Source organism: Oryzias latipes, chromosome 19, assembly GCF_053564925.1.
Source record: "Oryzias latipes strain Hd-rR chromosome 19, Olatipes_Hd-rR_3.1".
Lineage (NCBI taxonomy): Eukaryota > Metazoa > Chordata > Actinopteri > Beloniformes > Adrianichthyidae > Oryzias > Oryzias latipes.
In genome coordinates this window covers 3,164,210-3,176,779 of record NC_136255.1, presented here as the reverse complement: position 1 = coordinate 3,176,779, position 12,570 = coordinate 3,164,210, and the positions used below count along the sequence as shown (strand labels likewise).

General features: G+C 43.7%; 2 protein-coding genes across 4 annotated transcripts; both read left to right on the top strand.

Annotated features, from left to right (window-relative positions):
• Nucleotides 1-3,380: 3,380 nt before the first annotated feature.
• On the top strand, nt 3,381-11,033 carry plaub (plasminogen activator, urokinase b). Of its 2 annotated transcripts, NM_001201525.1 has the most exon segments (11): nt 3,381-3,609; nt 3,688-3,748; nt 3,819-3,923; nt 3,994-4,147; nt 4,799-4,896; nt 5,670-5,711; nt 5,800-5,998; nt 6,076-6,227; nt 9,299-9,439; nt 9,512-9,660; nt 9,730-11,033. In NM_001201525.1, coding segments are annotated over 11 exon segments (1,362 nt in total). In that variant the 5' UTR covers nt 3,381-3,543; the 3' UTR covers nt 9,925-11,033.
• A 146-nt stretch (nt 11,034-11,179) lies between these two features.
• Nucleotides 11,180-12,447, top strand: LOC101154986 (DELTA-stichotoxin-Hcr4a). 2 transcript variants are annotated; one of them, XM_004080722.3, is made up of 3 exons: nt 11,180-11,320; nt 11,448-11,562; nt 11,903-12,447. In XM_004080722.3, exons 2-3 carry the CDS (start codon nt 11,459-11,461, stop codon nt 12,330-12,332), a joined length of 534 nt encoding a protein of 177 aa, XP_004080770.1. In that variant the 5' UTR covers nt 11,180-11,320; nt 11,448-11,458; the 3' UTR covers nt 12,333-12,447. The 2 variants fall into 2 exon arrangements, with proteins under 2 accessions (XP_004080770.1, XP_023805399.1); XM_023949631.2 differs by having other exon boundaries at nt 11,187-11,320; nt 11,451-11,562.
• The last annotated feature ends 123 nt before the right edge of the window (nt 12,448-12,570 follow it).

The window sequence follows — 12,570 nt, the reverse complement described above, 5'->3', positions numbered from 1 at the left end:
CCATTAATGTCTGAAAAGGCAAATTTTCATCCCAAATCTTGACTTTAACTTGTGATTGTGAGAATAAAAAGAAACATGAAGCCAGGAGACATTTTAGCCCAAAGGGTTGGGATTGTTTCAAAAGAAAAAGATGATGACAGGTTACCTAAAGCTGTGAACATGTGGACACTTCAGTGTGGTGTGCAAACGCCATGACCACAGCATTTGTTCTCTGTCTGTGAGTCAGGGGTCAGTACTCGCACCTTACAAAACACTAGAATGTGGCACAACAACACATCATCTGTACTAGGCCAGGGCGAAAAATCGATTGAATGAATTAATTCAAATTTTTTGTTATGAGCGATTTAAAAAATAACTATATCGAGTTTTTGTGTAATGGTGCATTTTTGGCTCCCCAGAGTTTCCGTAGAGTTAGTTTCACACGGCGGTACGGCAAGCGACAAACAACAACATCATAGCACACAGGAAACAGCATGCGACAGCATGGCTACCGGTGAGAGTGGGAAGTTTGTTCCCAAGAAAGGAATAAAATCATCTGTTGTTTTGAACTGGAATGGGTTTACTGCCACGGAGGAAGAGACCCCCACCCCCCACCCCCCACGCTGCAACATTTGCCTGAAGCCCATCGCAGTCAAAGGCAGCAGCACCACAAACCTATTCCAACACCTGGAGGAAACCTTTTATTTAGAAAATAATATAAAACAAAATTATATAAACAACACAAGTCCAAAAGGGAGTGAGACGAAGAAAAATCTCATTTTTTAACTTTGATTCCAAGTGTGTGTTTATTTATTTATTATTCATCCCAGAAATGGAAGTTACATTTGTCTTGTGTTTGATTAAATAAAAGCAAAATTTGTTAAGTTGTCTGCTGTTTGCACTTACTGATTTCCTTAAGTAGGGGGGGATTCGGGAAAAAAATCGAATAAAAATAAAATCTGAGATTTTCAGGCCATACCGCCCAGTCAGAACCTGTACGTTTTAAATGTATCTAACATTAGCTTTAAGAATAATTCATGAAACACTTACCACACGCATAAGAATGGTACGCTCCAAGTGTATGACGTCCCTTGTGGTGGCCGTCTAAGTCTCAACGGAACTGCAAGACGCACCTGCGCTCACCTAAGATGCAGCTCCTCCTCACTGCAACCCTCTACTGGACGGGAACAACCCAAAAACCAGCTGCACCTGTACAGGTAAACCCCCAAACCCGAACCCCCCATACGGTAGATGTGACTAAGGCTTAAGGAAGGGATTACACCAGGAAGGAGATAAAATGGCGGTGGGTACCCCACAAGTACCCCCCCTGTTGGGATAGGAGGCATAGGAGAGGGTCCCATGTTCACCACCAACCTGCTGCTGCACCCTTGAGGCAGCAGGGGGAACAGAGGCTAACCAGAGACCACAACACTGAAAGATCCTGGAGGGTATTTGTCAGTCACCACATCTGCAATCTGTCCCACTTAAAAAGGAGTTGGACAACCTGAGGAACTGGTGAATGACCTGAGGAAAGCTAGCTGGGACCACAGTAACAAAGGGTTGCTATTAGTAACAAAAACCACAGTCTATCAATGACAGCCCCAAAACATCACAGCTCTTGAGAAGATCTGTATGGAAGAATGGACAATAAAAGCAACTATAGTGCGAACCTGCTGAAGATCCACAGAAAACCTTTGACCTCTGTCCCTGAAACCATGGTTACATCACAAAGTATTGAGGTGAACTTTCGTTATTTACCAAGAACTTATTTTCTGCACCATTACTACAAAAATAATAGAAAAGGAGGAGGGCTACGAAAGTCCCCCCCCCCCTCACCCCCTTAAAAACTGGTTGTCAAAGAAAGAGCAGGGTTGGACGCTGGTGTCGTGGTTAGTGGGGGGTTTTATTGGCAAGAGTCTGGCGATACGATTAGTATTCGCGTCCCACAATACGATATGTATCCCGATATTGTACCGGAACACATTTCTCTCTTTTTATTTAAAGTATGACTTAGAAAAAACTACCTGAATATTAATTTGCCTTTTTTGTAATAAAATAGTAAAATTCAGTTTATTTAATGATCACAATGTTAAGCACTGCAACTGTGTCTCATATATAAGTTGCTTTTACCCAGGCAAATGTGTAGTGCTTTTATTTTGGTAACTTAAAATGTAGAAAGGGAACAGTCAACATTGTCTGATTTCCACAACAAAATATATTTCAGAATAAGAAAAATAAATAAAATGATTGTGCCTTAACCAATAAGGTTCTAAAATACGATTGAGGAAATAAAGTGCTGTTTATTTTCAACATTAATGTAGCTTCTCCAGAACTTTAAAACGGTTCAGGAGCCTGAACGGAGCTTCAAAAATAAAGGGGAAAACAAAAACACTAATTCTTTCCAGAAACAATAATGTGTGATGATGAGGCAGCGACATGATGAAGGAGACACTATAATGTGACTATGATGCTTTGTTTCCATGACAGTCTGCAGCTCCAGATTTCACCGCTCATCGCCACGATGTCTGCCTTTTTCCAGAGCGTTGGACACATCACTCTGATCCATCAGAACTAGAATCTATTGCTGGGAGGTTCTCCAGAACTTTGGCCCGGTTTGCCGACGACATTTCAGCTCTGTGCAATAGCCGCTGTGCAGCTGCAGAGCTTCACTCGTTCTTCTCTGAGCTACAAAGAACCACAATCTGTGTTTTTATATAATACAGGCAGCAACATGGAACAGAGTTTCTGTTCAGTTCCATCCCAGTAAAAACTAAGTAGTTCATGTCTGATAACAACAAAACAAGCTGCTGCTTCTCTGAGGTCTTGTTGTTTTGTGTAAAGCTGCTAAAGAGGCTCAGTGTGCTCTGCTGCCTACTAGTGGTTGGAGGTTGAAGTGGAAAAGAAGAGTCAGACGCTGAAGGACGCTCAGAAATAATGACATAAATATTGTCCTGACAGAATTTGGAATCCATACAGGTGTCATTAAATGAACCATCGCGATATATCGCCAAAATGAATTTTTCCAACACCCCTAGTGGTTAGCAGTCTGAACTCACAGTAAGAAGGTACCGAGCCGAATCTCAGCTGGGTTCTTTCTGTGTAGAGTTTGCATGTTCTCCTCGTGCATGTGTGGGGTTTTTCTTCTTTGTTGGTCGGCTTCATTGGCGGAATTGTGATTCTAAATGGTCTCAGGTAGGTGTGGGTGTGTGTGTGTGTGTGTGTGCGTGTGTGTGACTGTATGACCCTGGTAACCTGAAGTTAGACTTCCACTTTTTGGGGGTTTGTGTCTGTGTTTTGTTGGTCCACTGTACTCCTGACTTTGTAGATCAACAATCATTTTCAGGACATGAAGTAGTTTTTGATTTTTGAAGAGTTGTCTTAAAACCCCTTTTGTTCTACAGAAATGTTTTCCTCCAAATCCAGTGGACCTCCCAGCCAGCTGTTAGCCAGTCAGGACGACGCCTCCTCCCAGCTCAAAGCCAGGAACCCAGAAGAGGAACCGCACACTTTGCTGTGCAAGCCCGTTCTCGCTGAGGGCGCTTGGATTTCACGCCGTGAAGAAACATGACGGTGACGAGAAGCTGTGGTGCTTTCATGTGCACGCTTGTGGTCCTGTCAGGAGTGGAGACAGTAAGAGTTTTCCTTTTTACCATCTTTCTGTGTGTCCTTAAGGATCATGTTGTCTTTTTATTGCTTTACATATCTCAGAGCCTGCGGAAACCCAACATCTGGGGCAGATTTACGGACCTGTTCTCCTCTGGAGGTTTCGGTAGGTTTCACTGCAGACGTTTCAGTTCCATAGATTTCTGAGCATGAAGTTTTTCCATTACTTTTTGTAGGTGGGCTCTGTCTGAACGGAGGCTCGTCGTTCCCATCTTTGATCACGGGGGAACATTTGTTTTGCGTTTGTCCTGAGGGTTTCGCTGGGATCCACTGTGAGACAGGTGGATTGAGAGACTTGACTCACTTTTCGGACACTTTGAATCGATGCTTCACCTCCTGGTTTTTCTGTAGAGGTCACAAACGACTGCTATGAGGGCGTTGGGCTGTACTATAGAGGCCAAGTGTCTGAAACAGCCAGCGGACGAGCTTGTGCAGAGTGGGACCCAGAAACCAGGAGGCGCTTCTTATCATGGGATCTTCACTCAGGGAGGCACAACTACTGCAGGTCAGCCTGAGCTCCTGCTGGCTAAAGGGAACCCTTTGACATATCCTTCAAACTATAGAAAAGCTGAACATAAAAGGAGATTTAAATCACATGCTGGGCTGGACTATTCAAATGGGTCACGATTCAGGCTGGTCAGAACAGATCAGATCTGGTATAAAAACTGTCACGTCTATTGTTAAAGTTAAAGAAAGTCTGAACATTTGGGTCAGAACAGCTGCTTTGTAGCTCCAAAGTGAGCAAATGCAAACCTCAAATGTTTTCTGCTGACTTTGTTTAACACTGTCTGCTTAACTGCCAGGTCTAAATTGAACAATGAACACAGGTTTACATGGAAATGATTCTGCTATACTGAGAGACCGTTCTACAGAGAAAAGGACAAATAAACCCAGAGCTTTCACATAAACAGTGATGATCTGATCTGAAAGGATTTACTGTCCTCCTCTCGTATGCTGCAGTCTGTTTGTTCAGTTTTCCCAAATCCCCTCCAGATTCCCCTGATGTTTACAAAAACAACTGTTTTTGAGGAGTCTGCGTTTGGACGTGCTCAAACATGGAAAAAAACAACCCCACACATGAGCGTGTTGGAGCTAGCTTGGATTCAGCTTCTGTAATCATTGCAAAGACTGTGACGGATGTGCTGTTGCTCTGCAGGAATCTTCACTTCAGAAGGCGTCCGTGGTGTTATGTTGGGAAGAACCATCAGCTGCAGTGGGAATACTGTGAGATTCCACGCTGTGGCTTTCAACCCGGTAAGGGTTTCATTACATGTTCAGCAGTGACGTGCGGTGAGGTTGATGGCTGGTGAGGCACCGACTCCTCTGGAGTCAGATTTACAATTACAAGAACTGAATATTTCACCATTCATCCAACAGCAGGTAACAGAATATAAGATACACACAGAACATATTTGTCCTACAGAGAATATTTCTTTTATATACATGAATAGAACACTCTTCCTGTGTATAAATTATTCATAAATACTGGAAACAAACTAAAGTGTACAGATGTGTTCAGCACACATGTAATTTTGACCCTCAGTAACTATTTCTGGTATTTTTCCAACCTTAAATTCTGGTGCTTTTTATCAGTTATCAAATGTTGTCTGTGAAAATGATCATAACAATAATTCTTTTAGGCCTAAAATTTATCGCGCACCACTCAAATTCGGCGATTTTTAACCTCAGAAACTGAGGAAAACGTGTCGAGTCAACAGAAAATGTATCTTAAACACGGTTCAATGGAAAATGATATTTTTTTTAATGTACTTTTTTCTGTTTTATCACGATGACAGGTGAGGCCGAGCGTCACTTGCCTCACCTGACCGCACATCACTGATATCCAGTCACGTCTTTTTCTGACGCTGTCACAACTCATATATCACTATACGGTTGCTTGACAGTTGAGTTTTTTATGAAGAGATTCAGGAACAGGACTTTAAAAGTTGTGTATTGTGGTATATAATGTTCTATATGAATGAAGATCAAGAAGTTCAAAATATCAACACAGGTTCTTTCATTTGCAGTTGCATCGGAACCTTCTCCAGAACCAACACAGCCTCTAACCAGTGAGTGGGAAACATGTATCCCCACATTTGCAGGTAGTCTGATTACATTTGCAGGTAGTCCGATTACATTTACAGCTTGATTTCCCAGCTGAAGAGTCGACATGTGGCCAGCGCACCAGAGGGAGGCAGATGAAGATTGTCGGGGGAACCGTTTCTTCTGTGGAATCCCACCCGTGGATGGCTGCTATTTTCTGGCGGAGCAAGTCCGAGAAGAAGGTCTTCCGCTGTGGGGGCAGCCTGATCTCCGCCTGCTGGGTCCTCACAGCCGCCCACTGCTTCCTCGACGGGTGAGAAGGACCGACTGCAGACACGGCAGGTGCTGGGAAAGGAGGGTCTGAACGTCTCCTGGGATTTTGTGTTTCAGCTCTCGGAGCAGAGCCAGACATTTCTCTGTCACTCTGGGGAAAAGCGCCCTGAACGAGAGCAACCCAGACACGGAGCAAATGTTCAAAGTGGACAAAATCTTCACACATGAAGGATTCGACAACAGTGACGGAAACTACAACAACGACATTGGTTTCAGTCTATTTTTCTATATGACCCAAAGTGTGACCCCACAAAACTAAAGGCCGTGTCACACAGCCGCTAAGTACATTTTACACACATGCGTCATCCAAACGTGTTTCTTGCGTTTGTCGTTGTGCTCAGACGTCCGTCAACGGTTTCAGTGGATGGGTCTTTAGGTGAATTCAGTTTTGAGCTGTTCAAAGTATTTGTCGGTTGAGAATTACGCAGTTTATACACATATTTTATGTAAGTTTTATGCAATTGTGAGGGATTTTTGTGAGATGCAAACACAAATGTGTGTCATTCCATGACCGTTCCTCGTTTGTCTAACAGACTTCTCCTGCATGAACCACAGATGTGTAACTTTAAGATGACGTATACGGCGCACATATCAAGTTCGAATGACGTAATTAATGCATGAATCACTAATGAATTACGCATAAACAGCACAATCATAACACAATTCATGTTCTACGTTGGTTTACGTGTTCTTAGCGTGGTTTATTCGTACTTCTTCCGTGGTTTTATCGTGGTTCATTCCTGATACATCTGTGAACATTTCACTTAATGACCACAACTTTTCTCCCTTTTTCCACGTATGTTCATGTATGATCAGTTTTCATCCCTGCAAGATGTGTTAAATATACGTAGCAGCTGTGGGACACGGCCTTAACACAAGTGTAGTCGCACAACTGTTTTAGTGCACGGCTGTAAAAACATCCTTAAAAATCAGTCATGACCCAGTGAAAAACAATCACCTGCTCACAGTCCATTCTCTAAATGCATAAACAAAATGAAATAAAAGACCACCTTCTGGGCATGAAAATGAAAAGTCAAATATTTGGATTTGGAATTTGGATTTGGAAATGGTTTATTTCAAGGAATCAAACAAGAATAGTACACAAAAACAATACAATCATCAGTTATACATTCATACAATGACCTATCAAACTGAGGAAAGATGACGTCACAAAAGACCTTAAGGAACTACACAATAAGATGGATAGATACACAAACACACAGACACACCCCTACATACCGACAGACATCCAGCACCACCTGGGGGGGGATTAACTGAGGAAGGAGAGAACACAGGGGTGACAAAAAAAAGAGCAAATATCTTCCCTTTGCACACATCAAGAGCAGAATGTAAATTAAGTAACACATATAACCCAACTAGTGCAAAAAACAGAAAAGCCCAACGCAACACAGGTAGTTGATTTGGGGATGGGGGGCAGGATATGCACACTGTGCACATCTTTAAGCTGCTACTGCCACAAGAGCCCCACCAGCTCTGGCATTGGATGTGGGGAGGGCAGGGGGTTGAAGGTCACATTAGAGAACGGTTGTGTCCCAATTCCTTCACTACTTACTCTATAGTGCTGTCTGAATGTACAATTCCAAAATCCAGTGCCCTGGAAATTTCCCAGAGGTCTCTGCAAAAAACCAGTGTGCATCGATGCTCACTAGATCGGCGAATGTAGACCACCATGCATTGCATCGGAAAAATTTTGCCAAAAAAATGTATTTAAATCTATTTTTTTAATCAACCATCAATGTTTTTATCTGCAGAAGACAGTGGACTCATAAATAATCATCGCAAAACGCTCATTTTAATCAGATTGTAACTGTAAAAAAAAAAAATAGTGAGAGCGGCGTCTGAATTGCTTTTACAATTCAGGACTCTATATAGATTTTTAGTAGTTAGGATGAGACTTCGGACATAGCCACTGACTCTTGGCACTAGCAGGCTTGTTTCCCGTCTACCAGCTGTTTTCTGGATTGGTCTAACAGAGTTTTTGGTCTCTTTGGTCCGATTCCAGTCTCCCTTCAATGTGATCAGAAAGTTTCTCCAAGCAGTCATCCGTTTTTACATACCAGCTCCATGACTACAAGCACGCTGCTCTGTTGGGCATCTGTAAGGCATCCATTATTTAATAATAATAATAATAATAATTGATACTTTATGATCCCACAATGGGGAAATTCTTCTCCGCATTTTGACCCATCCCCTGGGGGAGCAGTGAGCTGCAGCCTAACCGCGCTCGGGAGGCAGTAGCGTTAAGGGCCTTGCCTAAAGGCCCTCACTGGGTGATGTTCATTGCTCGCCATTGATATGGTAATTGACCCAGTACCATTGTTTATCCCCCTCCGGGAATCAAACCCTGGATTCCTGCATTGTAGCCTCTCACCTTACCAACCGAGCTACCCAGCCGCAACCAACTGAGCTACCCAGCCGCATTTGGTTGAGCTGTGACCGTCTCTCAGTCTGAGTCTTAACCGTCCCGTGTGTCTCTCCACAAAGCTCCCACTGTCAGCAGCTTCTGATCTGCCAGATGCATCAGAAATCCTTTGGTTCCAATTTCCAGAAATCTGACTGACAAAAGCATTCAATGGGGGGCAGGATAATAATTCAATAGCTCCACATTTGCAACATCATCCACAAACAGTTGGGATCGACTCATCAAACTCCCTTAGCCGCAGGAATGGTTGGTGTGTCCAGCCGCAGAAGCTCAGTCCGCTCTGCCTCTCCTTAATGTTGACCACATGCAGAGACCAGCTCATCAAATCCATTTTTCAGAGTGAGAAAGGCAGAAGGATGCTCAACATGTAGAGGCTCAGACAGGAAGACAGGATGAAAGCCTTGGGAATACACAGAATAGGAAGAATGTTCCTCTAACTCCAGCAAGACCAGGAAGAGCAGACTGGAGAAAAGATCGTTTTTGGACCTTGGTGCTCTGCTTCAGTGAGATGTAATGTGTCCAGAATGTCCAGCTTCACAGCAGCCTTAAATCTTCAACTGGATGCATTTGGTGCTTTTAGAAGAGGCCAGTTGTTGTTGGTGCACAAAACTTGGGTCGGGTCCACTGCAGCATGAATGTTCTAAAAGTCTGAGCTTTTAACTGTCACTTTTATGGGCTTTTTGCATGAGACCTAGAGCTGTATTATTATTTTACACTGCCTTGCCAGGAACAGATCAAGGTCTTCAATCACTTATTATTTTTGTAATGATTTATAATATTTCTAAGAACGTGAGGACGATTCCTGAAGTAGTCTGTGATCTCCTGTGTTTGCTGCAGCTCTGCTGAAGCTTAAGCCCAAACGTGGGAGATGTGCTGAGGAGAGCGCTGCGGTGAAGCCGGTCTGCCTGCCGCCCCCCGCGCAGACCCTGCACCCCGGCTTCCCCTGTCAGGTTTCAGGCTTTGGAAAAGAGAGACACGGTGAGCTCTGAGTGGAGCTGCAGCATGCTCGCTGGCCAGCGTAACCTTTGAACGGCCCCCTCTTCTCCTCAGAGCTTTGGTATAACTCTCAGTACCTCAGAGAGGCCCAGGTGAATATCCTGGCTGATGACGTGTGTCGGCGTGAGGACTATTACGGAAACATGATTACTGATAACATGATTTGTGCCGCGAGTCCCAACTGGAGCCAGGACGCCTGCAAGGTACCTGCAAACACCTGGGCGTTTCTCAGCTGCCGCATGGACTTTTGACGCTGCTCGTCTTCCTCACAGGGCGACTCCGGAGGCCCGCTGGTGTGCGCCGTGGCAGAGAGGTTCTTTCTGTTTGGAGTTGTCAGCTGGGGCGACGGCTGCGCTGAAGAGTTCCGGCCCGGCGTGTACACAAAAGTCACCAACTACAACAAGTGGATAGAAGAGAAGACGGGTCTGTCCGCCATCACTGCAGGAAGCGAGTTTCCTCCCAAATAACTGAGCTCAGCAACCAACCAGCAGCTTTTTCAGCAGTGTTGTCTGTTCCGCGAAGAGATCAAACGAGGATTTTGAAAAGTCTCCTACAGGTGATGAGCTGATCACATACAAAGCTGAAAACAGGTTTTCCCATTTAACCTGGAACTTTTGTCCTTTTTCTAATCAACCTTCTTAATTTAGTCCCAGAGAGAGAAAGTGGTTATGGTTTCCCCTCACTAACTAATCAAGTTAGGATTTTAGTAGTTAGGAGACTTTCCATTCAGGTTCTCCATGACTCTTTGGGCCAATGGAATGACTCCATCTACTGAGGGCAAACCATTAAGCTCTCACTGACATGTTCTAACAGTTTTTACATTATGCTCAGTACTAATTGTTGCAAAGATGCATTTAGTAACTATAAAGAGACAATTTATTTCTGTCAAAAAAGGATGTTTTTTTGCACGTGATTAAACATCTGCTGGATTTGGTGTCTTTATGAATCCGTTTCTTATCGACAGATTCCTTACACCGTAGTTTTAATGCAGCCACTAGAGGGCGTCATAATGCTAAAAACCAATGCATGTTGACATGTTGCTTTTTTATTGTTTCATGATCCGGCAGCCACACTTTTCCCAGAACAGTGAGTGACTTGTATCACCCGTCTGTAAGCATTTGTTCTGTATTTTATAAATAGTTTCTTTTCCATACATTTTTATTGATGCTTCCATTTTGTTGTCTGCATTTCCTTTTCACTGGTATTTAATGACTTCAGTTAGTTATGCAGCTTCTTTAACACTTCAATTCTTTTTTTTTGCTCCGGTCCCGGGCCACACCAGATCACAGAAATGAAACAACCCTCTGTAACTGCATTTGATTCTGCTTGGGTGGAGTTTTATATTTTTTTGTTATTTAGCTCTGCTTTGCCCACATTTTCACATGGGATGCATTCAGGACCTGTGCAGACTCAAAGAAGCTTCTGTATAATGTAAAATGTGTTTTTCAATCCAGTTAAAGCAGGATGCTATCAACAAACAATCTCTGTATTCAAGCCATGAATAGAGCCTTGTATGTGACTTATGACCGTGGAGAAATAACTGTAAACACAAAATAAAGAAAAGTCTGAGTCATGGAAACCTTTGTTAGAAGCAGTTGAACCGGTGAGGATGCTTTAGGTTGTCATGAAGAAACACTTCGGGCAGGAATTCATGCTCTAGAAGCAGGTCCAACCTGCTGGAATTAGACTTCCTCTCCGGCACCAAGTTCTTTGTGTAGCATTCCTTGCTCAGGCATGAGCTTCAGGTGGACACACCCACCTGAAGCTCATGCCTGAGGTTCGACACACAGGGTGTAGCTTCAGACTCGTCTCCCGACCAAACTGTGACTTCTCTCCCAAAGACTCCCTGCTTTCTTACTAAAAGTAAGTGCTCTTGTTTTGGAATATTTGGGAATATTTCCCAGCTGAACTGCACCTTTCCAAACTCTTCTTTTGCATTTTCTGGAAGAAATGTGAAGCTCAGTTGATCTCTCTTTTCTGCATCCTCCAGCAGCTTCTACCATGCCTGAGACTGCAGAGTCCCACTCCGTCACCCTTGCCACCAATCGTAACTGCACCATAGAGATCACCAATGTCAGCAGCATCTATTGCCTCGCCAACCCAAAGTAAGGCTCTGCGAGGGACAGAGATTCTGGCTGACAGGAATGCTCTGCAGCTTCTGACAAAATGAATCATTGATAAATGGATGTTTTGTAATGTAGTTTTTTTGCATTTACACTAACATTTTCCAACAATTTTACATTTTGCTAAATACAAGTTGTTGCAAAGATGCATTTAGCAAACATTTTCTTCATTGTGATGGGCTTTTTAGAAATATTTTTTAGTAAAGGATGTTTTTGTACACGATGAAACGTCTGCCGGGTTTGGTGCATGTGTTTTTGGAGTTCCTTTGTGCATCAGTTGTTGTGTTTTTGATGTGAATCAGCTCTCTCTGTTTTCTGCCAGGGTTCACATGGAGAGCGGATTTTCCTTCAGCCCTCCACAGCCCACCGTTCGCACCGCCAAGACCGAGGTCTGCTCTTTCATCAAAGATGACAACACGGCCACGGGCGCTGTGGGCGTGTTGACCTACGAGATGGTCGACATGCGGCTGCGGAGTTGCAGCGACCTGATGGCCATCATGTTCTCGGTGCCGTTTGATTACTCGTTCTACAAGAACTGGCTGGGCGTGGGAGTCTTTGAGAAGACGCGAGCTTGCGATGACAAGTTGTTTGATCACATGTACAAGAGCAACGATTTCACCAACTTTGTGCGCCAAGAGGCCAACGGTTCAGGGTTGCTGTTCCAAGGTAAAGAGGTGGACGTGCGGGCCTGCATGTCAAACGAGGGCAAGGCCATGATCAAGCTGGAGCTCTATGACAAGATGGGCCGATGAGCGGTCAGCAACACGTCCAGAATGTTCAGAATCCAAAGATGTTCCATCTGCTGATGATTGAATGTGACTCTCATCATTGTGGGGGCTTTAGAGAATAAAAAACTCTGAAATAAAATCTGCAGTCTACTGTGTTTTTGGTCAATGAACAAAAACTAGGATCGAACTGAGTACAACTTGTGAAAAACGTTTTTTTTTTTGCTGCAACTTGTCATCTCTCCAGCTCAGAATGAAAATCAGA